At 41.0% G+C, this 27896-nt stretch overlaps 2 protein-coding genes and 1 pseudogene across 14 annotated transcripts in view; 2 read left to right on the top strand and 1 right to left on the bottom strand.

The window, feature by feature from the left end:
- SOS1 (SOS Ras/Rac guanine nucleotide exchange factor 1) overlaps nucleotides 1-17677 on the top strand; it is a 52104-nt gene extending 34427 nt beyond the window's left edge. For all 7 annotated transcript variants that reach the window (XM_087775142.1, XM_087775144.1, XM_087775145.1 and 4 more), the window contains 13 exons: nucleotides 401-1056; nucleotides 6025-6106; nucleotides 6529-6651; nucleotides 7205-7308; nucleotides 8460-8682; nucleotides 9352-9471; nucleotides 9798-9960; nucleotides 10319-10436; nucleotides 11795-11967; nucleotides 12927-13043; nucleotides 13216-13480; nucleotides 14583-14701; nucleotides 16082-17677. In XM_087775142.1, coding sequence (XP_087631268.1) covers nucleotides 401-1056; nucleotides 6025-6106; nucleotides 6529-6651; nucleotides 7205-7308; nucleotides 8460-8682; nucleotides 9352-9471; nucleotides 9798-9960; nucleotides 10319-10436; nucleotides 11795-11967; nucleotides 12927-13043; nucleotides 13216-13480; nucleotides 14583-14701; nucleotides 16082-16576 — 2758 coding nt within the window. In that variant the 3' untranslated portion in view covers nucleotides 16577-17677. The remainder of the gene's footprint in view (nucleotides 1-400; nucleotides 1057-6024; nucleotides 6107-6528; nucleotides 6652-7204; nucleotides 7309-8459; nucleotides 8683-9351; nucleotides 9472-9797; nucleotides 9961-10318; nucleotides 10437-11794; nucleotides 11968-12926; nucleotides 13044-13215; nucleotides 13481-14582; nucleotides 14702-16081) is intronic.
- A 135-nt stretch (nucleotides 17678-17812) lies between these two features.
- On the top strand, nucleotides 17813-22117 carry LOC148053121 (uncharacterized; annotated as a pseudogene).
- Nucleotides 22118-26209: 4092 nt separating this feature from the next.
- Nucleotides 26210-27896, bottom strand: part of ARHGEF33 (Rho guanine nucleotide exchange factor 33) — a 32085-nt gene continuing 30398 nt past the window's right edge. For 5 of the 7 annotated variants that reach the window (XM_087775565.1, XM_087775567.1, XM_087775566.1 and 2 more), the window contains one exon: nucleotides 26210-26774. In XM_087775565.1, the coding sequence (XP_087631691.1) occupies nucleotides 26637-26774 (138 nt within the window). In that variant the 3' untranslated portion in view covers nucleotides 26210-26636. Of the gene's footprint in view, nucleotides 27376-27896 lie in introns of all 7 variants that reach the window. The other 2 variants (XR_015708383.1, XM_087775569.1) reach the window with 2 other exon arrangements.

The following is a 27896-nucleotide window of genomic DNA, read 5'->3' as shown; positions in this document are numbered from 1 at the left end:
ACAAGTTCTGTGCTGCAAAGTGTAATCTTTAGGCTTGGACATAAATGCATTTAACAGTTTATTTTCTCTGAATGTGCTTCTTTCAAATTAATGCAGTCTAAAATTGTTTGTCAGCTATGGAAATGAGTGGTTTGTTAGGCTAAGAAGCACTAACGGCTTGCCTGTGTTTAGGTAAAACATTTATTGTGTAGAAAATAAGTAGAAAACTTATCAGATGAGGTACTTAAGAGAAATATTAGTCGACTTGCAATAGTGCTGATACTGAGTGCTGAAATTGCATTCTCAGTGGAATTCTCACCACTCAGAAAGATGATCTTGTGTTTTTGCTGTTAGTGGTGGTTGTGGTTTTTAAATACACGTATACTAATAGGCTGCCTTTCTCCCACATCCTTCACTGAAGTGAATCTGCATGCCGATTCTATACTCAGCAGATGAAGGGGAAACAGCTAGCAATTAAGAAAATGAACGAAATCCAGAAAAACATTGATGGTTGGGAGGGTAAGGACATTGGACAATGCTGTAACGAGTTCATCATGGAAGGAACACTCACGCGTGTAGGAGCAAAGCACGAGAGACACATATTTCTATTTGATGGCTTGATGATTTGCTGTAAGTCAAATCACGGGCAGCCAAGACTTCCTGGTGCTAGCAATGCAGAATATCGTCTGAAAGAAAAGTTCTTCATGCGAAAGGTACAAATCAACGATAAAGACGACACTAATGAGTACAGACATGCTTTTGAAATCATCTTAAAAGATGAGAACAGTGTTATTTTTGCTGCTAAATCAGCTGAAGAGAAAAACAACTGGATGGCAGCATTGATATCTTTGCAATATAGAAGCACGCTAGAAAGGATGTTGGATGTAACAATGTTGCAGGAAGAAAAAGAGGAGCAGATGAGATTTCCAAATCCTGAGCTTTATAGATTTGCAGAACCCGACTCTGAAGAGAATATTGTGTTTGAAGAAAACATGCAGCCCAAATCTGGAATCCCCATCATCAAGGCAGGAACTGTTGTCAAGCTGATCGAGAGGCTGACTTACCACATGTATGCAGGTGAGGCACTTCATTTATATAGCCAAAACTCAAGGTGGTGCTTCTCTTTCTGTGTTAAATACATGCAGCAAAATATAAAGTGTGTAGAAAGCGAATATGCTTTGCAGTGCACATATTCTAACATGCTTTTTGACTTAAGGTTTTGAGATCTAAATACACACCTTTGTAGCTGTAGCGATTAAAAATATGAATCCTGTTTGACTGAACGTAGTGGGATATGCATGTGCAGAAGGTTATTCTCATGCAAGGGATGGGGGGCGGGGGCCTGCAGGAATTGAGCTCTAGACAATACTTTTTCCTGTATGCCACAGGCTACCAGAATTGCCTTCCCTCGAGACTTCCAAAGCTGGGTGGCACATGAAGAGCCAACATTGCGGGAGAGAATTATGGCCCCAGTATTTTCAGTTACGGGTTGTACTCTATCAGCTATTACCTGTGTCCATGCTGGCATGTAACGAAAAGACCAAATATCAGCTTGCTAGAAACAAGTCACTTGCATAATTTGTCCTCAGAACTTTGCCTTAATCAGAATTTCAGTGGGGATTTGATTTAAGGACTTTTGACTTTGGGTTTCTCTTTGTGTTGAAGATACATCGAAGGCATTGATGTGATCATCCAGTCCAACCTCAGTGTGTGGAGTTTTTCTTGATAATTTCCCAGGATTTTCCTATGCTGTGCTGAAAAGCATGGGCTTGGGCTTGGGTTTCGTTTTTCTTTGTTATTTTTTTGATTCTACCTGTATGTCAGTTATTCTAAAATTTCATGCATCGTGGTATTAGTGCTTCTGATATTCAACTGTAGCCATTTTTTTTCCCCTTTCTTTTTACTCCTAAATTGTTCTTCTGCAGCTCAGTCCTGGATACCCTGCATAGACCAGGAATATTTGTTTGGAAGAAGTGGGGAGTAAGCAGAATATAATTAGTGTAGCTTAATACTTTTATTTATTTTTAAAATGCTTGTAAATACATCTGTTTACTCCATTACTTTTATTGCTCTTCTCTATTTCCTTCAGTTGAGCTTTCCTAACATTCATTAGAAACCCAAATGCAATATCATGCTGGCAGTTTCTACCAGAGCAGTTTTGTGCCTGTCTTCATTTTCTTGTAACTTTATAAACTTTTAGCTCTTGGCTTTGAATTTTACAGGCATGATTTATGACATAATTTTATGGTTTTGGAAGTTAAAATAAAACAATTCAGCCTTAGAGAAAGGAAGACACTTTTTTTTTTTTTAAAGCTAGCATTGTATTTGGCAGAGAATTAGCAAAAATAGTACTTCATTAGTGCCGTTGTGAACCTTTGCTTTGCTTTGGCTAACTTGCACACCATTGAGAATTGCTCTTTCCATACGTGCTGGGACTTTGGTACTGTAGCCTTGGCATTGCTCCAAGTGCTAGCAGTGCTCTCCGTGCATCGTCTCTGTCCAGGGAGCCACAAACTACATTCTCTGGTTCCATAAAACAGAAAGGCCTGTTCTTAAGGAACATGTGGCTTGTTGAAATATGTCTCTTGTATTGTTTTTTTGCATCTGCATGTCTTTTTGGCCTTTCTACCACATAGGACATCAAGGAAGAATTCAGGTCAATTGATTAGATCCACCTTCGTCCACAGTCATTTAAATCCCTGCTTGTAACAGCCCCTATTTAATATAGCTGTAAATAGGTTGCTTGAAGCCTAACGTTGTAGGTAGGTGCGACATTGACCAAACTATTATATGACAAAACTGGGAACATGGGTACTGTGAGATAGGCTGAAAGAGTTTGACCAGGTTGTCTTGTGATGTATTTAGCCTGTCTTTGTAGACTTAAAGATTTTAGTGCAACGTACGTGGACCTGGTGCTGAATTGCTAGGTTGCACGTCACTTCTCAACACCCTTATCTTTCATTCTGTACTTTCTGGTTTATAATTGGTTTTCTATGAGGAAAAATGTCATTGTTCTAACCATTCTGTGCTGTCTTTTCCAGGGGAACAAAGAAATAGAGATATAGTGACTCAGCCAAAAATGTTCTGTTGTACAGGAAACAAGGTCCATTTACTATGTAAATCATTCAGTGTTTTGTTGCATTTTATGAGATGCAGTGAGTAGGGCAACAACTTTCCACAGTGACCCTTTAGCTCTTCTTTCATACGCGTATCAGCTGAGTTCAAGGCTTCTGTTTTGCTTGGAGACATGGGAAGATGAGTACTCTGATGATACCTAGCCAAACAGCTACAGACTGTAGAAGTGCTTTTCTTGCCCCACGTAGGATTGTGTATGTGTGATTGTAATCTTAAAAGAATTTATTGACTTTATATTCATATGACAGCATAGAAAGCCCTTGGTTTTCTGAGGTGACTTTTCTCAAATACGGTGTGACTGGTTATGGCAGCCCTTGATCTGACAGTCTAAAGAGAGAGAAGTCACAGCTATGGTAAATAGGAGGTTTTTATCTTTGTAGGTGAAATATTATAAGGAATAATTACAGATAAAATTGCAGAAGTGGTACCAATTTGTTGCAAGTAGCTGAAGAGCAGTTTAGTTAGTTGCATATTGAGGAGTATATGGGCTGTGTTCACACGGTAGTCAGATCAACTCAACTTTTTTGTCGTCTGTGAAGATCTACACAGTCCATCTCATTTGTAGATACGGGTGTTGGACCTTTTATTTTTCTTCCCTCACCTCCCTGACAGTGCGCAAACCAGCTTATCAGCTGAAATATTTCTCTGTTTCGCTGTGGAACAGGGACAGCCCGGCAGCCTAGCTGTAACGAAGCAGTGCTGCCGGGGGTAGGAGGCATCCAGCCACCACGAGAGCTGGGACAGGGAGACAGCCCTGACGGCCACCTGGCCGCAAGGTGCAGCAGACTGTCCAAACCATCCTGCGGTGGAGCAGCAAAATAGGGAGAAATCTCCTCTGCAAAAGCAGCTTTCCATATATTTTTACATGAGAGAGACTGCCCTTCAATTAGAAATGCAGGTTCTGACCCTATTTGCATGTTCTGGCGGGTTTTCCTTGTTTTAATGTGTTTCTGCATTTGTTATCTCCTCCTTTGCTTGATTCTTGTAAGAGCAGCTGGGTTAGGTGGTAGCAAGATTTGAAAGTTGTGGCAATTTTTTTTATCTACAGGGCAGTGCTCTTCTATTTTTAAAGCTTTGATATGTTAAGAGTGCTTGTGCGTCATCATAGTGTCCGTTTCCTTTCTTAAGGAATTCAAGGGTGATTATTTATAAATCCTTGTAGAACAAGTTATTGTTCTTTTTTAGCTTTCAAATTGGCTGTATTGAAGAGAGAATTATCACATGAGCAGACATCCTGACTAACTAGTGTTGTCTGTATTTTTTTTAACACTTGCTCATATATTGTACACTATTTTGAGTTACAGATTTTGCTAGTAAGATAACAAGGTTATCTTTGATTTGCTGATCTACTTCATTTGAAATTCAATATGTATTGTGGATTTAAACACTGACCCTACCTGTAAATAACAATAGCTATGACTCAGAGCTTGCAGTGATCTGAAAATGTTAATTGCTATGGAGGCTTGCTTTTTCATGTAGACAAAATCTGTTTCGGGTGGATGCTGTGTACAGAATGCAAGCTGTGAAAACATGAGTTACTGTGCTTAATTCTGTACTTATTTTTTAGGACAACAAAAATTGTGTATTTTCATGATGAGGATGATGGGGACAGGGATGACATTCTTCGTGCAGAAGGATTTGGAGTTTTGCCTTTGAAAAGGATTTTAGACTGTACAGTTTCAAGGAGAGGTGGGAGAGGCGTTATGATAAGAAAAATGGAGTATTGCAGGACATAGAGATGGTAAAGCAGAACAGTCAATTGTTTAAGAAATGGGAATTAGTGTACAACAGAAATGCAAGGAAATGCTGTGTTACACAATACACTGTTAATCTGTACAACACATTACAGTAAACTGTTGCCCAAATGAAGAGCTTAGTAGGATCTAAGAAAGGCAGAATGTTCATTCAAATGGACAAGATGCTGGTAAATAGTTAAGGGTGATTTTAAAAAAGCTCTTAAAAACCCATATTCCAGGAAACAAGTCTAATGGCTAAATACAGTGTTAGGTCAAATAATGCAGGCAGTTTTTTCTTCATTACAGCCTATAGGAACTCCTGCTTCAAGTCCTGTGTGCTCCTCTTCGGTCACTCTGTGTTAGAAAAATTACCAATTGGGGTTTGTTTTTAAACTCTGTATATGGATTTAATATGCAAAGCCATTGCAACCTGCTCATTAATTTTGTTCAGCGATAGCAATGTTAACCTTGTTTCTAGTCAGCTCTGCGCAGTGCCAGTGTGCTGTCACTGCATTTCCTCATGCTTGAAAACAAATGGTTTTGCTTTTGTAATTAAGGGAGACACTTTGGTTTTCTGTTTTGAATGCTCACTTGTTTTTAAAGCACATTTGAATGTTTTACATGAACTGACATGTAATCAGTCAATTTAAATGAAATCTGTTGATTTTCTTGAAGTGAAATAAATATAACCTCGAACTGTAGCTGTCAGCTGAAAAAATATCTAGCCTGCTTTAACCACGACTGGTTATCATTTGTACCAGTTTAAGGTTCTCCCCTTGAAGAGGCCAGTTCTATCCAATGCAAAGTTACTTGTGTCTTTTAAGTTACCTTGTCCTGATCATTGTCAAAACCAAAGTTGTTTACTAGATGGTTCATAAATAAAATCATCTATTTATTGTTTTCAAAGTTGTTGAAAAAGAATCCAGTCTTTCAGCAATTGAAGGGAAAGAAAAAGTCATTGTTTTGAATTTTCAACAGAATAAAAATTGTTTTTAAATTCTGCTTTGTATTGCTATTTTAAGAGGTTCTGAATTGTTACCAAAGCAATTTTGGTTTACATTTACTAAATTGACAGGCCGGCATCCTTAATTTTAAAGGATACCTAAAGTTATTTTAAAGTATAAAAAAAATTAGGTAACTGCTGACATGAGCATAAAATTATTCTTTATCTTAGATCCCAACTTTGTTCGGACTTTTCTCACAACATATAGATCCTTCTGTAAACCTCAAGAGTTGCTGAGTCTGCTAATAGAAAGGTATGCCACTGTTAAAAATGTTGTTCATACAAAGTGAAATTTTATTTTTTTTTTTTTTTTAATTTTTACTTGGAGTAGAGTTTGTAAGATTCTTGTTTTCCAGCTGGTTTTGATTCACTCCAAACACTTTTTAAAAAGTTGTCAGATTCAAGGATTGCGAATAAAAAATGCAAGTTATGTCCAGAAGCTTTAGGGTTGTTCAGGTAACTCCAGTAACTTCCAGCATCCCGCAGTTTTGTCTTTGAAATCTGTGTTATTACTGAATTTAGCAAATCTTCCTATGTGCTTACCAAGACGTAAGATTCTGACGTGTGGAAGCGTTCTGAATTTTGAGCTATCTTTAATCAACATTTTATTCATGCATGCTGTGAGTAAGATCAGTGTAATAGGAGCCTAGTGCTTATACCCATCTTCTGTGCTAGATTTGAAATTCCAGAGCCTGAGCCAACAGAAGCCGATCGTATTGCTATGGAGAATGGAGACCAGCCTCTTAGTGCAGAGTTAAAAAGATTTAGGAAAGAGTACATTCAGCCTGTGCAGCTACGGTGAGTATTGCATCCATGTGAGCCAAACTGACTTCCTTTAAGTCGTTTGAAGTACCATCTTTTGGATGCAGTGGCTCTTTGTGATACGAGCAGCCTTTCTTATACACGCTTTGATAGAGAGCGTGCGTGGGAAGTCAGCCATTTTGACCTTGCTACTGGAAAACCTGGTGGGAATTTGAATTTATGGCATGAAAAGCCTTGGGAAAGGCTTGTGCTGGGTTTTAGACTGCTAGTCTGCAAATTAGTTTCTTACACTCGCCATTGTTTTTCAATTCATGTTTCTGCAAGGCTATAGAGAACATTTTAGATAGTAGGTAGAGAACATTTTAGATAATGTTCTTTTTATGAACAATAGCATTACTCTGACTTCTTTGAATTTAAAGTAGAAAAATGCTTATAGCTGGTTACCGATGAAATGCAGGCAGTAGAATAATTGCATTTGGTCTACTGATTCTAATATTCCTGTGAGCCCTCACCTACTAAAAGCCTTGAAATGCTAGACATGAAGATAGACTGTATTGTAGAGTGCTTACTTATCCTTACACTTTTGCAGAGTATTAAATGTATGTCGACACTGGGTAGAACACCACTTCTACGACTTTGAAAGAGATGCTGATCTTCTCCAACGTTTGGAGGAATTCATTGGAACAGTAAGAGGTACTTATGGTTTCTTAAGTGCTGGCATTTATCATAAAGCATCCCTTTTCAAAGGTATTGAATGGGATCCCTTTTCCTTTCACTGAGCAGATAAAGAAAAACAGGACTGACTGCTTATTAAATGCTTCACAAAGAACATTAAATAGATCTTAATTTAAAAAAAAAAAACCAAAACACTATTATTCAAAGTTTGGCCCCTGTTCAGAAGAAAGAATGTTATTTACATCCTGCTACACAAGTATTGGTTTTGTTATAAAGGAACTGAAATAATGAAAAAAAATAATAAGAACTGATTAATGATCAAGACAGAATAATTGCTTTGATTGTCCTCTTAAACTATACACGGGTAATTTTGGCAAAAGTTTGATGGTGGAAACCACTATTTCTTTGAAACAAGGGTTTTCCAGCTATTTCACAGTACATATTAGACCTGTAGGATACCTTCCAGTTGTGACTGTACAGACCTTTCCTGTTCCCTTGTAAGAAAAACTGAGATAGTTATATGAGCAGTTTGTAGGAAAATATTATGTTAGAGAAGTATTTAATGGTTATTTAGCAATTGAAAAGAGGAGGAGAATGAGCCAGCTAGTTTAATGTGGATTACTGGTAAATTTTCAAAGGACTTGCCATCTCATGAATGAAATCCTTACAGTGTAGAGCTAAACAGGCATTTGGCCTTTGGGTTTTATTCTGAGTTTTGATGCTAAATGCAGTAGAGGGAGAAGCTTCTCCCTGTTTGTTATTGTGCCCTTCTGTGTTATCTGAGGTAAGCATGTACTCTTGCCCAAAGTATGAAGTTCAGGGTGTTTACAGAAGTGCATTTTGGGCATAATTTTTGGTTCCCATAAACTCATTGTAAAGTCAGAAAAGAAAGGAAGACACCTGATGTGGAGCAGGAGCCCAATTTGGGTGTTCTGAATTGCTTGAGCAAACTTGGTGTGCTCAGTATTGGCTGTTGAGGAATTCTTCTTTATATGTTCGAATGCTTTGAGACTTGTGTGAGAACACCACTTATGCACTTCTAAAGAATATATGGTTGCTTCAGTTTAGTAGATTTTGGGTTTAAATCCAAAGATTTCTAAATTATATTGACCTCTCTGGAAAAACAGTATTAAGAGTAACTAAATAGTAATTTTCTTTCTGTGTGCCAGGCAAAGCGATGAAGAAATGGGTTGAATCGATCACAAAGATAATCAACCGGAAAAAGCAGGCACAAGCCATTGGGCCAAGTCACAACATTACTTTTGAGAGCCCACCTCCGGCAATTGAATGGCACATAAGCAAACCAGGACACACAGAGACTTTTGACTTGCTCACTTTGCATCCAATAGAAATTGCTCGGCAGCTCACTTTACTTGAGTCAGATTTTTACAGGTAACTTTCCTCCATTGAAAAACACATGACACAAACCAAAATATTCTCCAGCATGAAATTGTTTCTGCGGGCCCCTGCTGTGAAGCCCCACGGTAGGTCAAGGGACTTTACCAATGCTGTATATTAATTGCTATTTTTTCAGAAAAAAATTCTAAAAACCAATATTTGCCTTATCCTCCCCAAGTTAATGTGCAGTACATGTGACTGATGCATACTGTTAATTGCATTGTGCTGCAGATTTCTCTTGATATTTTCTGAGTAGATCAACCTTTGACAAGTATGAACATTAATTAAATCAGTTTTCTTCATATCCTAGTTTGTGAAGCAAATTATGGACCATGTCAGATCTCACCAGCTGTCTGTGAGAGGTTGTTCAGACGTTGGAAGCTCACATTTTATTATGGTGAATGAGATGTAGGCTTCATTCTTCATTTAGATGAACAGAGGTGGTTAATAGTCAAATAAACTAAGAAATATTTACACACTGAAAAAGAAGCATAGAAATACCAGTCAGTCATGTGGGGAGCCTAATATTATAGAAGTGATACCTTAAGAATTTATTTCCAAATATTAATTCCAAATTCACTGGAAATAAAGAGGTTTTGGGAAAATAATATCTTCTTTCCTGCTTTTAATTACATTTTTTGCTACATGCATCTACTTTTCTAGAGCTGTGCAGCCATCTGAACTAGTTGGAAGTGTGTGGACAAAGGAAGATAAAGAAATTAATTCTCCCAACCTTCTCAAAATGATAAGGCATACAACTAACCTCACTTTGTGGTTTGAAAAGTAAGTGACTTTCCTGAATCTGCACCTAGTTCATTTCTGAACATTTACAGTCCATTCAGAAGTATACTGTGAAAAATTCTGTTCTGGGAGAATTCCAGTTTTAAGCCATGTTTAGATGCTACAGCTGGTCCCTGCAAGAATTTTACCATAATGCTCTCAGCTTTTTATTCTTAGAATATTTTCAAATGTTTATTCTCTAAACATTTTCAAAACTGTGTCAAATAGTTTGATAAGCTTTTCAGGTTTGTTTGTGTTACAACTTAATATTTGACTTTGGAAAACTCGTCAACACTTCAATACAAAATCAAATGTTCTTGTGTATTTAGATGCATTGTAGAAACAGAAAACCTAGAGGAAAGAGTAATTGTAGTGAGCCGGATAATTGAGATCCTGCAAGTTTTTCAAGAGCTAAACAACTTTAATGGTGTCCTTGAGATTGTCAGTGCTATGAACTCCGCAGCAGTGTATAGGTTGGATCACACGTTTGAGGTACAGTGAAATGTTTTCCGTTTTTGGTACAGAAGTGTAATGCAGTGCACCTTAGCTACACTAAATGCCTGTCTTTTCAGTAAGCATGTTCTTCAAAGAAGGAGCAAGGAAGGTAAATGCCCCAACAAATGAATCAATCAGGGTGTAATAGAGAGGGGTTATTTTCTTGGTTTCAGAAGCAAGAAATCAATCCTCACTTAAGAAAGGCAGAAAAAGGTAGCAGAATCCTGAGATGGTGGGACACTGTCCTCATCGTCACGGATTTAAATATCAGTGGGAGACCATTACTCTCAGTATTGTTGCTGGGCTACACCTTTACCCTGTCTTTCCAAACAACCTGTCTCATCTCTCTTTTTAGCAAATTCCAAGTCGCCAGAAGAAGATTTTAGAAGAAGCTTATGAGCTGAGTGAGGATCATTATAAGAAATACTTGGCAAAACTCAGGTCCATTAATCCTCCTTGTGTGCCTTTTTTTGGTAAGTACGTTTGATTTGAATGAGCTGTATCATGCATAAACATTTGAAAAGTATTGAGCTAGGGCACTAAACAGAGTACAAAAATAGTGAGAAGTCAGTTTTAACAGGACAGTTGGGTTTGAATTTCAGGTGCCCGGACACTAATTGCATATATGTGAAAGAAAAATTAAAGTTACTATTAAATGCAGATGTTATTTGCAGTAAAAATAAGTATATCTGCAATATCTTATTTACATATTTACTCATTTTTACTCTGAATGTAGTTTGAACTGTGTTGTGACCATAAATGCCTTAAATGGAAGGTGGTCACATTAGAAATATTATTGCCATTGACTAGTAGAGAAAGAAGGAACCCCTTCCCCATCAAGAATTCAAAGAAATAAAGCTAGAGTTTTAATTTTTATAGTTTCTTGTAACTATAGTCTTGTTTCTATTAAAAAGACTTATTTCTGTAAAAACAGAGTTTGGGAAGAAAGCCTCTTTATCATCAGACTTAACAGTTCTTTCATGTAGATTGCTTGGAATTTCTGATGTTTAGCAAATTATGAAGTTAAGCATGTGGTATTCCTGTTCTTTAGCAAGCTACTTGGATGTTTGCTGCAGATCAGTTCCAACTCTGGATATTACACTTGTCCAGCATAGGCTTCAGGCCAAAACTGAAAGAAAATAGTGTTGATGGCTTTTTTGGCCTTTTACAGATTGGGGAAAGATATACTCCAGAGCTCTGCAAAGAAAGATAAGATCAACTAAGAAACCTTCTGTCCTGCTTCAGAGATGAGTAGAGGTTAGCAGGATCACACGTGAATAGCTTCAGTTATTTCTTTCAAGTTATACTTAGAAGAGTCATAATGACAGTTCCAGATATATTATCTGTGGATTTGAAAGCACTCTTTTCTTTCTAATCTTCAAATGATTTGATGCAATTATGAAGCCAGGAGTGGAAAGTGGAACAGAAAAATAAAACCTGAAAATAATTTTTTGGAGCTTAGCTGGGGTCTCTAATGGAGTAGAGCTGAATTGAGACAGAAGAGTTGAGAGAAAGCACTTGAATTCAGTGTAGTCTTGTCTTACAAAATGCTAGTAGTGTTCAGTTGTGTGAGCTTCCTAAACAATAGAAAGATGTATAGACTTTGAGATTTTGATGCAAAAAAGGTAGCTTTCTGGAAAAGGTATATTAAAATATTTAAATTGTTGCCCTTATTTGAAAATGAGGTGCGATTCTCTTACCCTAACAGAGAATTTTTCTAAATAATTAGAATACACAAATTAAATTCTTTAAGAATTCTTTGTATTCCAGTCATGTGACTTTCTCCTTGTTTTGTACTATGTGTTGAGAACCTCTTCTGTGTGCTCTTTAGGGATTTACCTAACTAACATTTTGAAAACAGAAGAAGGCAACCCTGAATTTCTAAAGCGACATGGGAAAGAACTTATAAACTTCAGCAAGAGAAGAAAGGTAGCTGAAATAACAGGAGAGATACAGCAGTACCAGAACCAGCCATATTGTTTAAGAGTGGAATTTGACATCAGGGTAAGTGGCATTATTTCCGTGAGTCCTTGCACCGAGCTACTTTATCAGCTGACAGAGTCACCACAAGACCATAAGGATAGACTGAACTCACATAGATTCAATCAGACTGAATCACACACGAGCAGAAGGCCTCTATCAGGTCTCACTGTAAGAAGGGGCAGAAGCTCAATGCTTGCAGTTTGGGTTTTGTGGGTTTTTTCCCAGCTATTGGGATGCTGGTAGATAGATCTTCTTACTGATTAGTGTTAAACAGGAACAGAAACTACCAGATTCTCACTGTCATTCACCCAGTTGCGTTTATTTGTCCAGTGAGTCCACTTGTCTTTTTCCTCCTCTGTTACACTGCCTTTATGTTTCCAGGTTTACCTGACGGCACTGTGTTTACATCACGTTTTGGTGATGATGCTCACATTTTTCTTTCTCCTGGCATTTGTTCTCCTTGATCTGTGGTGTTGTCCAAGCAGTCCTCTCTCTGTTTGCTTTCCTTTCTTCCTTTTCTTTTGTTTTTTGTTTAAATATCTTTTGAGCTATATACTTTCAGAGAGTCATAGGACAGGTTATCTTATGGGATTCTGCAAGATTTTCTTTTGTTATTTGTTCTCCTCAGTGTTTGACAGAATGCATTGTGAGAGCAGTCTTCCCCTGCATCAGTGTAAAGATGGACTACACATACAGCTTCTTCTGGCAGTGTTTGAGCTAACCTGGTCTGATTTTTGCACTGCAGAAAGTGTATAGGGTACTTGCACAGCTGGTTTTCAGGCCAAGCATAGCAGTAGCAATGCCCAGCAAAAGGCTGGCAACAGACAAATTTAATAACTTCAAAATCTATCATTACTTCTGACTCCAGCATTTTCTCTCTTCTCTGGAACAGTTGGGATCACTTGTGCAGTAGAAACAAACAGCACTAAGCTACTAAGAAGTAGCTTAGCTGACAAGTTTTCTACCTTCTTGTATTTCAGAGATTTTTTGAAAACCTGAATCCAATGGGAAACAGCATGGAGACAGAATTTACAGATTATCTGTTCAACAAGTCACTAGAGATAGAGCCACGAAACGTCAAGCCTCCACCAAGATTTGTTAGTATTCAATTTATTTTTATTTTTTTTTTTTTCAAAAAAAATGCTTACATTTGTCTTTCACAGATAGCAGAAGTCATTTTAGATCTCTAACTTCATAAATACAAAGCTGCATTTAGGTGATCTTGTGGCCTTTTGATTTTGTTTGATATTATCTTTTTTGTCATTTCAGCCCAAAAAATACAGCTATCCTCTCAAGTCCCCAGGTGTTCGTCCCTCTAATCCAAGGCCAGGTACCATGAGACATCCTACACCCCTGCAACAGGAGCCAAGGAAAATTAGTTACAGCCGCATCCCAGAGAGCGAGACTGAAACTACAGCATCTGCACCAAACTCTCCCCGAACACCTTTGACCCCTCCCCCTGCTTCTGCTACTTCAAGTACTACAGATGCCTGCAGTGTGTTTGACTCGGATCCTTCAAGTCCTTTTCACGCAAGTAGGTGCTAATAGACAGTCTGCCAAGAATGTGCGTATTAGATTTTGTGGCGTTAAACAGGTGAAATCATATTTAGTCTTCTAAAGTAACTATAGAAATAGTTGCTTTTGTCTCCTTGTGGCAGCAAAAACTTTCAGTGTGTTTTATTCCTTTTTTTAATAAGTTTGTATTGTAAAGGGAGAAACTGAACAGAATTAGGTGTGTTACATAGAGGGTATTACATGTCTGTGGAGAAACTGTCAAAACAGAAGGCAGAGATATATCTCTAGTGCCCATATATGTCCCAAACAAACATTTGTGGGATTTGCTGCCATAGATAGATGTGGTGAATGTATTTGATACAATTCGGAGTATCTGTTTGATGGTGAACAATGAGAATAAAAATGAGTGTTTTGTGGGTGCCTTATTCTGCTGTCTGCCATTCCGACTTGGTTTCAGTGCACAGGGATGGTTTTCCTGCAGAACTTAAAATCAGTACTTCCCTGCTTTAAATCCATCAGGACCCATCCACACCTATTTTTCTTCTGTCTTCACCAACATACAAGGAAGCTCATATTTTATGGTGTGCTTTCAGTAATTTATAGTGGACATAGCCTCCTTTCATGTATGAGGGCTTTCAGAGGAAGTACAAGGTTGGTCCTGTGTTCAGCTGGTTGCCAAAAGGAGGTGAAATGACTTGCTAAAAGCAGAAGTTGCTTAACAGAGCGGTGACATTGCTGAGTGTCCAAGCCAGGTCTCTGGAATACCTCTTCAGAAGAAGGTATTTCTTCATTGCTGGCTTGGCCCATCGACTGCAGGATATTGGTTTAGTGCTGTTGTGATACAAGAACAACTTTGTGGTGTAGTTTTGGTCTTGAGGATTACTTAAGAATGTGCAGGAACTGAAGGCCACAGAGGTGACTGCAGCTCAGAAAAGCAGTTTGTCTGGAAGCTGCAAGTTAGAGAGTTGTTTCATTGTTTTTCTTTAACACCTTCTTGATTCATGCTGCTTTCTGTGGGCAATTACTCTATTATTTATGACACCTTTATTGGCAGCAATAAAGGAAATATACTGAGTTGAATAAAAGTTCATCATTATCAGGATTTTTTTTATGTCCACTAGGATCTGCTTCTGTCTCATCCATAAACTTTACCAAAAATTCAGATGAAGCTCATGTCCCCCCTCCAGTTCCTCCACGAAGACGACCAGAGTCCGCCCCAGCTGAATCCTCTCCATCAAAAGTAAGTAAGGAGAAAAAAGGGCATTTTTTCTGGGAGCAGAGGGCAGGGTATGATAGAAGAGTAACTCTTAAAGATAGTACATGTATTTTTGAAGAACTGCATGTGAAAGAGTAAGCAGCTGTGTATTTCAGGCCTTCACAGCTCTGCCTCCTTATGTCCTGATCCCAAAAGAAAGAAAATTAACAGATGGGACCTAAATTTAGGGTTAGAAATGTCTCTTGTTCACTGATCCACTATGCTCAGGCCATCACATTGCCTGTGAGAACTTGAGACTTCAGGCAGATGTTTCCATCTGTGATAATTGTCCCAGAGCATCATTTTGGGGTGTAAGAGTCGGGGTAAAGAATTGAAGAATAGTAATGATGGAAAGTGATGTACAGACCTCAGTCCTCTGAAAACATTCATTAGAATATTTGACCCTGATGCTGTGGTGGCCAGTGCGTTATTTCCCTTCTTGATTACCTGTCCTGTCTGCCTGCCTGCTTGAGCCATTGCTACATTTTCCTTTTGCATTTGTCTGGCATTTGGGATCTGATCCAGCCTTTGTTGCAGACAGTCTCTTGATTTCAGTGGAAGCTGGTTTGTGACTTCAGAGAATTGGGTGGATTTGAAAATCCCACTCAAAATTACTTCGGAGCATGTCTGTCTTTGAAGAGGGCTTGTATATGGCTCTTCAGCAAGTTGTTTTCAGACTACAGGCGACTATGCTGTCAGCCAGCAGAGTTTAACACATTACATTCCTACCAAAATGTAATTGAAAACATCACATACGTGATAGGGTGTTGGAGACCAATTACCCTGTCACTGTGGTCTGCAGCTTGGCAACTCTTCGCTTCGATAATTTTGACTACTTAACTCCATCTTCTGAGCATAGTTTATTTTTTTTCCCTGTTCCGCATCATCCGCCTCTCCCTTTTCCTCATTTTCTTGGAGAAATATTGGGTGTTATTACCCACCCCAGGTGCTTGTTACTGGGGAGGTGGTGGAAGATACCCACACGTACCTAGCAAGCAGACCTGGAACTAGCATGGAAATTGTTGTTTTGACCATTCTTTGCCTTGCTTTTGTCCCTCTCTTTGCATCTTCAGTCCTTCCATCCTTGGCTGTTAACTCATGTATTGATATACCCCTGCTCTCCCCCCGCACATCCAGGCTCTGTCTTTTCTGTCCACATCACTCTCAGAAACATGTTTTTCAGGCACCACCACTCCCTTTTGCTTCCTTACTTCCCATCTTCATTCTGCACCTGCTTGCCGTGCCTCCTCTTTAACTGGATAAGAGCAATCTGCAGGGCGGGAGCTCTGCTTCCATTTCACAGTAGGGTCCTGTTCTTTACTGCCACTCTGAAATTGTATTGAATGAAATGTTTGTGTACCTCAGATTACTTCTGCGCACCTGGACAGCCCACCAGCAATCCCTCCTAGGCAACCAACCTCTAAAGTGTATTCACCAAGGTACTCAGTGCCTGACCGGACCTGCATCTCTGACCCCCCTGAAAGCCCTCCTGTGTTACCACCACGAGAACCTGTGCGAACTCCAGATGTTTTCTCTAGCTCACCACTACACCTCCAACCTCCGCCATTGGGGAGAAAAAGCGAACTTGGTAACACCTTTTTCCCAAGCAGTCCGTCTCCGTTTACTCCCCCTCCCCCTCAGACACCTTCTCCACATGTAGCACGGAGGCATCTTCCATCACCACCTTTGATACCGCAAGATGTGGACCTCCATTGTGTTGCTGGACCGCCTGTTCCTCCACGACAAAGCACTTCTCAACATATCCCAAAGCTTCCTCCAAAAACTTACAAAAGGGAGCACACACACCCATCGATGCATCGAGACGGACCACCATTGCTGGAGAATGCCCACTCCTCCTGAACTGTCCCTTGCGCTGGGAGTCGCATTTTCCTGGTGCTACGTCTGTTGCTGGCAATGGATGCACTGAACCTGGTGGTGCCAAGGAGTTGGGATGTGTATGCCAAACACTAAAAACTCTCCAATAGATTTGAAATGCAGTGTACAGAAATGGAATTGCAAAAACAGACATTCTAGTGGAAAAACCGGTTAACTTGCTATTCTTGTTTTAGTATGCAGGACATTGTTCTAAAGTAATTGGACAACTGATTGTACCAGAAAACAGACTTGAGAGACTTCTTTGGCCAATGAGCAGAGACTGTGTTTGTGTAATGATCAATAATGTCCAGTACAGGAAGAAAAACAGTCTTGTATCCATCAGTTCCATACAGTGGCACAGTTTTTGGAATGAAAACATTATGCACTTTTTTTAAATCTCAAACAGGGAACTTTATATCCTTCTTAATTTTCCTTTGCTTTACTCCCTGCTTTAAAATACCTTCCTAAAATTATGAGAAGGACTGTGAGGAAGATCTGTGGTACCTAACCGAGCTAGAATTAAGGCAAAGCACTGTATTGCGGTCCTGTTTACAAGTTGTTACAATGAGTAGTAGGGGGTACCTAGGCTTCACCAAAGAGGTACTTTATTATTATTTTCTGAAATATTATGGTGCCAGTTCAAAAATAAATTTTTGCCAGGAAGCATAATGTCTAATTATTGCTTTCTTTAGATAGAGCAGATGAAAGTCTTACATCATTAAGATGACAGTGAATTTTTTTTTAAAAAGCAGCACTATCATCCGAAGTAAATATACTACTGCATTTAGAAGACTGTTAATCTCTGCTAGGTTATGTCACGCTCTTTTTAAGGTTTACCGATAATCCATTTCATGGCTAGTAGCTATTCTTTTTCAGTCATGCCATGAAAACAGTCACTTGTGAAAAGGAGCACTCACTGGTCAACTTCCATAGCTATTGTCATGTTTTACTAACAATAGATTAATCAGCATACATAGAATTGCCTTGCAGTTGCATAAATCATGTGTATATAGTGAACGTTGCATAAATATACTTGCAGATTGTTTTTAATTTAATTGAAATAAAGATACAAATATGTTTGGCTGACATACGTTAAATTATTACATGGACAAATGTACAACTCAGTTTTTCAGTTAAGCACTGAAGGGGATAAAAACACATGTTGTGGTACATATTTTTCCTAGTTCAGTGTATGTATTTTAGTAATAAGAGTCTAAAGAGAAGTCAGTTTTGGCATGTTTTACAAAGTAATAATTTAGTAATATTTGGGAAGCTAGGTTACTCCCAAAGTGAATTATTATAAATTATAAAACTTCTCACACCTCCTATATGACACTTGTTAGAAAAACTCAAACTTACATTAATCTTTACAGTAGCTTTCCATGTCCAAAATACACATGACGGAACATGTACTGATGTAAGTATCATGACATGGATTATCCATAAACCTGTGTACTGCTCTTCAACTCTAGACAATACTGTGACAGTAATGCATGGCCATTATTGAAGAAAAGAAGCTCTATAATCTCCACTACAGTATGTATGTGAAGCGTGAAGCATGAAGTATCTCATCTTCAGTTAATATGGCTCATGGGTCAAAGTAAAATTCTATCACATTTCCTCTTTGGAAGAAGAATACATTTCAGCGTCTTGGAAAGCTATGTCATGAGAGATGGTGTTAGTCGAATTATGATGGAAATCACCTTTTTTTAATGCTTTCTGCAATGCCATTGGTCAGTGCCCCTTGATCCTTTAGTGTGGTCATTACATTTTAGAAAGTGTTCTGATTTCATCAACAAGAATGGCAGTTTTCATCATAGTCAAATGTTGAAATTTGTCAGTTGTATTCCCTCTTTGATGTCTTTAACAACATTGTTTTGAAACGTTTTCCTGGTGAAAGAAGAAAAAGTGAAGATCTCTAAACCTTGGCTTCAGAGGAGAACATTATATGGGAGCTTTGTAAAAACCCTCAAGCTATAGGGGGCATGGTTTAGGTTATTGGTTCTTTGGATAGAAACACCATGATGGGCATACCGTTGGCAATGTCATCTAAATTATTAGCTCATCAGTGGATTATCAGGGAAAACTCCTTAAATTTAGACTTTCTGATCTGTATTTCTTCTTCTGTACGCTCTCGTCTGTGGTGTTTTGCAGCGAAGGCAGACCAGGCAGAAGGAGTGATCCAGTGGTTAGGTTGCCCAGCTAGGAGGAGAGACCTCACATGGATCCTGCTAATCAACAGATTTCTTGAATATCAGTAGGTCTCTGTTTCCGTTTTTGAAATGGGGAATGCTGTTTTGCATCTTTGTGGTTGAGGATAAAAGTCCTTTACTGGTGAGGTACTCGGACAATGGGTGATAATGATCACCATGTAAGAACCTAACTTAAATGTGCTTTGGAGCCCGGCAGAATGGGTCAGTCATACAGTGCACAAATCATGGTGTTGACTCAGCTGCAAACAGAAAAGGTAGGGTGAGAATCAAACCTGTTGAATTTAGAACAGGAGTTTTGAGTACAACTGCTAAGCCACTGGTTTGTCTAATGACAGCTTTATTTGCGTTAATAATTAATGTAGAATGACTTCTTATTTGGACCATGTTTGCATTAGTGACAATAGTTTTCACATAGAAAATGAAATCATTTTAATGATGCTATCTGACTCCTTGACAAAATGACCATGGATGGTCTGGTGTGGCCTGGACAATGAAACATACTTGTGTGGAGGCTAGGTTTGTTGCTGTATTACTCTAGAGAGTTGCTGTATTACTCTAAAGGGCTGATGTATGGCTAAAAGTCAGCCTAAATAACTGCAAACTGTGTAGGCAGGGGTATAGAGGTCAGCAGAACCTTACAGGTGCGGTACTTAACAATTTGTGCTGTTTTACCTTAAGGTTTCCACTTGATATATAGTCTAGTGCAACAGTGGAGCATAACCTGGGTTTGGTCATTTTCTTCATAGTTTTGTGTTAGCTCAGAAAAACCCTCTGGGAATTTGGAAGTGCTAGGATTCCAAGTGCAAGGTCCTGCACCTGGATCGGGACAACCCCTGGTATCAATAGAGCCTGAGGGATGAAGGGATTGAGCGCAGCCCTGCAGAGAAGGACTTGGGGGTACTGGTGGATGAAAAACTGCACATGAGCTGGCAATGTGCGCTCACAGCCCAGAAAGCCAACCGTATCCTGGGCTGCATCAAAAGCAGCGTGGCCAGCAGGTCGAGGGAGGTGATTCTGCCCCTCTACTCCGCTCTGGTGAGACCCCACCTGGAGTACTGCGTCCAGCTCTGGGGTCCTCAGCACAGGAAAGACATAGACTTGTTGGAGCGGGTCCAGAGGAGGGCTACAAAAATGATCAGAGGGATGGAACACCTCTGCTATGAGGAAAGGCTGAGAGAGTTGGGGTTGTTTAGCATGGAGAAGAAAAGGGTCCGGGAGACTTTATAGCAGCCTTTCAATCCTTAAAGGGGGCTTATAAGAAAGATGGGGACGGACTCTTTAGTAGGGCTTGTTGCAATAGGGCGAGGGGTAGTGGTTTTAAACTGAAAGAGGGTAGGTTTAGACTAGATATAAGGAAGAAATTTTTCACAGTGAGGGTGGTAAAAGACTGGCACAGGTTGCCCAGAGAGGTGGCAGATGCCCCTTTCCCTGGAAACATTCAAGGTCAGGCTGGATGGGGCTCTGAGCAAACTGATCTAGCTGAAGATGTCCCTGCTCATTGCAGGGGGGTTGGAGTAGATGACCTTTAAAGGTCCCTTCCAAGCCAAACTATCCTATGATCCTGTGATTTTGCAAGTGCCGTGCACTTACTTCTGTTGAGCATGCTGTATGGAAAGTCAGCTGTCATGCTGCCTGGTCACCCCAAGGTACATGCTGTTGCCATGACATTCAGCAGCCCAGGCCAAGTTTTTCTATAGTTGTCTGCTAACAGAGAACATTATCCTACTTCAGGATCGATACCATGGAAGCATTTCAGTGCTCCATCCTCAAGAAGCCGTCTCCAGTGTGGGCTAATCTGTTTCTCTAATACGACCCTCTCTTAAATCAGGAAGGGAGAGGTCTGTCTCAGTAAGAGTATGTTTATGCTAATGCACTGAAATTAGATCTTTCAAGATTTAGATTGACGTTGTGGGATATTTAATTCTTTTTCTTTTGCATGCATCTTAAATTAGACTTTCTGTTGAATTGGGTCTGATGCAAGTTTGTTGATGTCACTGGAGGTACCACTATTGAAGGCAGTAGATTATTGTGCTTCAGGGAGAAGATTTTATTTTGTTACATACAAGGAAGTTTCTTTTCAGCCTGAAGAGGTGCTGGAACAAATTTGCATTGCAGCAGGCTGTCTGGCAATGGCAGCGCATTATAATAAGCATCAGTTCCCTTCTTTGTGGCTGTTGTCTCAACCTCGTGTGGCATTTTACAGAGGCAGCCTCTACTACTGGTATTTCTAGCATTGCTGCAATTTAAGCTCAAGTAGAAAGAGCCCCTCACTCATGAATGTTTGTCTTACAAATTATGTGAAAGTTAAACAAAATGTTTCTTAATGCTTTGCTGCTGTGAGCAGAGCAATTAGCTGCAGTATGTAAAAGTCCCTCCTTGATTTTCTCCTTGCTGCCTTTTCCAGCCAGCAAGGAGGAACTTGTTCAAAAAGACTGTTCTAAGATGATAGTAAAAAGTTTTCAAATTCTTATATTGTGGCCCAATATAGTTGTAAAAACAAAAGTGCTTTTAAGTTACTTTGTAAATTCCATGCCTTATTTTCCATTAAAAAAAAACCACCCTTAAGTGCATTTTTCTGTCAACTGTGCACAAATTTCCCTTTTGCCTTCAGTGGAAAATAGTGCATTAAATAGCCAACTACTGCAGCATTATAAGGCAAACAAAGTAAAGAGTAAGTAACTTTTTTTTTTTACTTTCTAACCAGCAAATGTGAAATCTTGTACTGGGTGGCTGAAAAGTTGAAAGGGAAAAATAAAATAAAAAACCATATGCCAGATGCATGACAATTTTAGTAGCTGCCAAACGTGCCTTTTATTAAAGAATATCTGTAATATTTTTGAAAACAAGGGTAGACGAAGGTAGATGATCAGGGGTGCGTGTTGCTGGAATTACTTTGGACAAATTTGTTCGAATCTACTTCAGAATAAGCCTTTTTTTGTTTGTGAAAAGAACAAATTTTAGGTTCCAATAAGTTTGTTCCAGTATGCGTGTACATTTGCCTTTGTTTGATGGCATGGTTGCTTGCCAAAATGAGTAAATGTTAAAAGCTATGTCAGTCCAGTTGTGAAAAGGAAAAAAAAAAAAACCCAAAAAACAAACCAACAAAAACCAAAACACAGAGAAAGAGAAGCGGTAAACTTTAGCTGGCACATCTGATGACCTGTGTGCGTAACTGTCTGTAGGTGATCTTTGTATGCTGTGTCTGCAGTGGTATTCAGATTGCGTTTGAGTGAAAATTTACTAGTGGCTGTTACCTTTTGGCATTAAAAGACATGTTCTAAAAATAAAAAAAAAAAAAAAAAAGCCTTACGTATCCCAGAAGTGTACGATTTTGAATATGTAAAATATGCTGAAAGTCCTTGTAGTCTGAGACTGGCTTCCTTAAGCTTAAATACTGTGTGCTTTACATTAAGGAGAATCATGAGTCTGCTACAGATGTAGGTTTTGCTCAGGATAGTAAAATATTAAAAGATGCAGTAGCTTGTGAGCAGAAGAACTGTATAGAGTAGAAGACAAGTAAGCAAGGTGTATGTACAGTAGGGGACACAAAATAGTGTCTTTTAACTGTGATGTTCTCTGCCCCAGGATTATTCATTGTAGGTGTTACTCCAGCTCTGCGGCTTGCTGTGACAACTTACTGCACCTATGGATAGACTGATCTGCAGTCTATGGGTAAATACTGTCTCTTGAATTTTTACTGTATCAATTTTTTCAGTAGGTTATTTCATATAAAAGCCTGCATCTCATCTGCTTGTTGAATCAGGTCACAGTAAATAAAGGGACATTACGTTTAGTATCTTGTATCTGGCAATAGGCAAAACGTCTGCTTTCAAAGAACAGAGTGAATAAATGAAAACCACTCACAAGTAGAAACTGCTTAATATTCACAGTAGCCTCCCCTGTCTAATCCACCCCACAAAACCAGTGGCCAAAGACAGTACTATGCATGCCCCGGCTCCTCTCCTGTTTAGGCATGAGCAAGGGGCCCTAACAACTTTGAGTTTGGAAAAAGCAACTGTATTCCTTGGAACCTCTTGAAGTGTTTTTTGCCCTTACTGAGGAATATTTGTACTTGTACATGTACATGACTTGTACTGAGGTGAAAATACCCTGAGAACTTGTAGAGGAAGCCAGGATACATTGCAGCTCTGGGGAAAAAAAGTAGGAGAAAGTGCCTAAGTTATGTAAAACTTAGAAGTAGCCTCAGTTATGCTGCTTAGAGTAATGAAGTGGTGAGAGGATACATTTGAGCAGCACTGAAAGCCAGTTACCCGTAATCTGAGGAGAGTCTAGGGTGGCTGGCTTAAGCAGGGAGCGTAGCCATGGAGAGGTGATCTGGAAGAGTCACAGCCGCGATGACAGCCTGTCCTGCTGGGGGCTGGCAGCTCCCCAGCAGCTAGCTGATAGGCATGTTCTGCATCCCTGTGATTGAAAGGGATTTGAGGAGGAAACACCCCAGTAGATTTGCACAGGAGTAAAACTGCATTTGGGCTGTTGATTCAAAACGCTGCTGGCGTACTCTAATCTCTGAGCCTGCTGTCCTCAAGTGACACAACGCTGCAGGGAGCTACAGACCAGTAGTACCTGCTACACACGCTTGCAGGTGCCACGTGGCGTGGGCGGTGTGAGCACCGCGGGCTGAGTTGTCCCCGTTTGTGGTGTCATTGTTTTGGACCTGCTGAGAATGTGGCATAGGTAAGATAGTGTTGGTAGTCAGAACGGGAATTAAGTTTTTTAAAAAACTTGGTATGTGACAGATGTTGGTGATGTACAGGAAGATATTAAGATCTCTTACAGAGTTGGATAGTTGAAATTACAGTGGTGTGTACGTCAGCGGAGGAGGCTCATGGGATTCTTTTGTGAAGGCTCATGTGTCTGTAACAGAAGCAGCAGGAGTAAAGGAGGTGGAGGAAGGAGCTGAAGAAATGTCACGGTGAGCTGCACCAACGACAGGGTCTTGACCAAAAGCTTAGAGAGTGAGTCAGCTGAGTGCTGGGTAAGAGTCTTGGAACCAGGTGTGTGGAAACACTCTTCTCACATGACCGTGTGGGCAGGGGAAGAGGATTTTGTAAGCAATGTTGCCTCAGAAAGGAACCTGAGAAACACGTGTTTCTTCTTTTAATGGATGCAACCTTATGGCTGATTGAGTGCAAAAGAGACCACAGCATTATTTAAAAGCAACATTTATTTGGCACAGGAAGAAAAATAATCTAGAGCACACATGTACGCTAAGGTGAAGTTGGATCGGATCCTGCAAGAGGTTGTGTGTTTCTGTGTGGTGCTGAGCATCATTCATTTTATTTACATTTGCAGATTCTGAGCAGGTACAAGGACATCTCAAATGATAAGTATAGGCCTGGAAGTAAGAACTTATACAGGATCAGAAAGAAATAGCCATCAATTCTGACCATGCCTTAAATCACTAAAACAGAAGCTAAAATCCATGCGCATTTTACAAGCAAGGGTCTGCCACTTTGGAAGGATTTCCTCACCCAGGAGGTGTTAGCAGGCAGGTTTTCCCCTTTGTCCTGTTTCTGTCCTGGCATCTGCCTGGCAAGTGTGAAGAGCAAGTTTGTTCTATGAAAGATAGAAGTGTCATTATATATGAGACCAAAGACTCAAGTATCAGAGCCCTTGACAACATCAGTGCATTACAGTGGAGACTCGTCCATATTGATATAACTCTGGTTCCGTGGATAAACAAATAGGTCTGTCTGTGGCTGATTCTCTTGCAGAACAAGCAGGCTTTGCTGATGCTTCAGTTACAAGTATCTGGCTCTTCTTACATCTTTCTTTCCTAGCCCTGCACTGTCTGACTGAAAGCTGCGAAGTCCTAGGAAGTGTCTGGGTGATGCAGTGGCTGGTCAGCGTGGAGCAGTCCTGACTGGGAAGGACCAGGGAGATTGTAATTTAATGAGGATGTGAGGGAGAGGGAAAGACATGGAAGGGTTTTTGTCATTAAAAACCTTAAATATAAAAAAAAAAATCTTCCCAGAATCGTTTCCAAAAGCTGGGGGCTTTTTTCCTCTTGTAAGGAGGAGAGGTGGATTTTTGGGAACTATTTTGGGTCCAGTAAAATCTAGGGGGCAGGCATCAGCTAAAACATTTTAATCACTTTCTTGAAATGTTGGGAAAACTTTGATTGAGATAAAGGACGGATTTTGTCTGTCTTAAGTAGATAACCCTTTTCACACACACCCCTTCTCAGGTGTGTCTCAGAGGAAAAGCAGATGGTAGATGCAGGTCAGTCGACACTATGGGAGAGCTGTAGGCCCTGCGTCGGCAGTGGGTGTTAGCCACCGCAGCCAAGGACGCCTGCTCTGGGCCCTCCCCGTACCATTGTCGCTGCCAGGAGAGCCATGCAGCAGGATGGGTGCTCTTCTCTTGGCACCAGATTCAGTCACCCTTGTGCTGGTGTTGGAGTCCCAAGCGCCTAATCTCACAGCCTTGCATAGTTCCCCCGAGACGTTGCTGTTGGCCCCATGGAGACAGTTCACAACCTCTTCAGGTGAAGCTATTCTTTATGACAGACCAGTGTCCCAACCCTGCCAAAATAAGGTGATAAAACGGCATTTCCTCTTGAAACTGCCCTCAGCATACCCTAAGTTCAGCTAACACCACAGCCCTGTACCAACGGTGCTCTTGCTGCTGGGGTGTGACACGGATATCGCACCAGAGGGCTGTGTTTCTCTCCATACTTTTTTTTTTTAACAAAAGCCATAGTCTTCTGCAGAGAACAGCATTACTGAGGGTTTGTCGTGTCGAGATGCGAGGAGGGTGGCATGTGTGTGGCCTTGTTGTGGGAGGAAGTGCATCCTTGCACAAGAAGGAGGGCTTGTGACTTTGAGCATGGGGCACCATCGACTTTCCTGCCCTCGTGCCTCAATTTTAGCTAGAACTGCTCCAAAGCAGGGTGCTGCAGATGATGGGGCTTGTAAGGTGGTGTCAGGCCAAAGAGAGTTAGCAAAGAGTATTTCAGGTGTATTACAGACCAGGAGCCAGGACACTGGCTGGCTGTGTCAGTGTCTGCATCGATCCACGCTGGGGGTAAGGTGGAGAAGAGTCTTTGTCTCTTGTGGCAGGCCCTGGGCTCAGCCTACATCACCTGCCTGGAGACACAGGCAATTCCAACAGCAGGAGCAGAGATTCATTCAGCAGGAGGCAATTCAAGAAACAGCACGCCGCATAAAAGGAGAAGGAGGATTTTGGGGAGTGATGGAAGACCAAAAGAAAGGATGCTGCTGATTAAGCAGTACGAAGCCCAGGTGCTTCAGCTGATGCTTATTAGACCTTCTCAAACCAGCAGGGTAATGCAAGCTGGCCTCCTGGAAGACATCTTTGATGATGGTTTTTCTTTGGAAAGTGGAGGAGAGAGGGGAATTTCAGACTTCTGTCCAGGATGCCAAGGCTGCAAAGGTAACCCCTCTGTTGTGGGTGAGCTCGAATTAGACCTGGCTTGAATTTGGAAGAGCGAAGATGTATGGCAAATCAAGCAGTGTTGGGGGATGAGGGGGAGGAGAAGATACTGGGATTTGGCCAAAGCTTTCCAAAACTCCAAGGAAAGTTAAGTCAGGCAGGGGTGAAAGCTAGCAAGTTCCTGTGCTTATTGGACCTGCTGGCTGAGCTCCACTTCAACCCATAGCCTGGCCCTGCCCTGTGCTAGGAAGAGCAGGATGCATTTGTAAGGCAGTTGTGACAGTCTCCTCTCCCCCACCCCTCCGCCTACTGTGTTAGTCAGGGGGGATCTTGGGGCCTTGCTGTCTGTCTCCACCCTCAGGGACCTGGGGAAGCACTGTTGCGCTTAGGCTGTGGCCTGCCTTTCTTGGGGCTGCTTATTTCTTTTTGAAGAGCTTGCGGAAGGAGCTCCGGAAACCCCCCTTGGGCTCGTGCCGCGGGTTGTGGTCGCTGAAGGATGTTTGCTCATTGTCATCCTTCTGGCAGAACCTGGTGTTGTCTTCTGCATGGAGCTCCTAAAAGGGAAAAGACAATTTAACCAGCATTTGCAACCTCACATCCTTGTCCCCTTCTCTTTCTCTCTCTGTGCTAGGAGGGACCTGGTGGGTGAGAAGGTGCTGGCAAGGCTGGGAGACAACAGGTCGCTCAGGCCTTGGCAGCACTGGTGCCTCTGCGGAGAGCTTGTTGCTGGCTCTGAGGCTGAGGCAGTGGCAGAGGAGTGGAAGGATAAGCATTTTTAGAGGGAACTGGAGCCTTCTTGGCTAAGCTTTTTATTTAGGGTGAGCTTACTAGCTGCTTTTGCCAATGAGGGAGCAAGCCAGCATGGGGAGCTGAAGGAACTTTGCACCCTGTCCTTGCTCATGAGCTCTCTTTACCCTAGGGCAGGGAGGCTTCAGGCTTCTTGAGCTGTTACGATGTGAAAGACTCTTCTGTTGGCTCTGCTGCTGCCTGGTTTTATATCTGTGGGGCAGAAGGCTTCATTAGCACACACACCTTGCAGTAAACGTGTCACTAAAAGATCTCTCCCCGTTTCAGGAGGGTGCCAAGTTCCTCTCAGCAAGGCTCTGGACAAGTCCCTTTTCTCCAGTTCTGCCCACCACTGTCGTCTCCTTTGCTCTGTAGGGGAGAACATGTCCTGCAGTTCTGGACTAGCTCCACATCTGTACCCTGCCATGGGCCACAGCTCAGTGCAGGTGAGTGCCAAAGAGCTCACAGGCTCCTGTTTCTGGGAGGGCTGTGTCCCCATGGCTCTTCTCCCTCTGCCTCATCTCCCCTGCTTTGCCATCCACTACCTCCTTCACTCACTAGGCTTTTTTCTCTCTTTTCTTTTGAGGTTTCCTTGCTGCCTTTGCAGTCAGGCTGTTGGAACCTTCATCCCTTCATCATCTGCATCTACGGCCTCATCTGCATCTTGCTTCATTTTAACAGGAGGATGTTTCTCCAGGCAGCACTGGGAGAACTAGCTAAGCACCTCACAGCACCCTCGGCCTCTTCCCCGGAAGTGTGAAGGGGCGTCTTCCCCCCTGGCTGCGACAGCTCAAAGCTGACTCTGAACAGGCACTGCAGACTACAGAAACATTGTTCCTGCAAGACCTGGTGCCCCTGAAGGGCTAGAGTGTGCCACCTGCCCTGCCAGT

Source organism: Nipponia nippon, unplaced genomic scaffold (assembly GCF_047370975.1).
Source record: "Nipponia nippon isolate SJK-2023a ecotype South Korea unplaced genomic scaffold, ASM4737097v1 scaffold_4, whole genome shotgun sequence".
Lineage (NCBI taxonomy): Eukaryota > Metazoa > Chordata > Aves > Pelecaniformes > Threskiornithidae > Nipponia > Nipponia nippon.
This window is presented reverse-complemented; position numbering and strand designations above follow the sequence as displayed.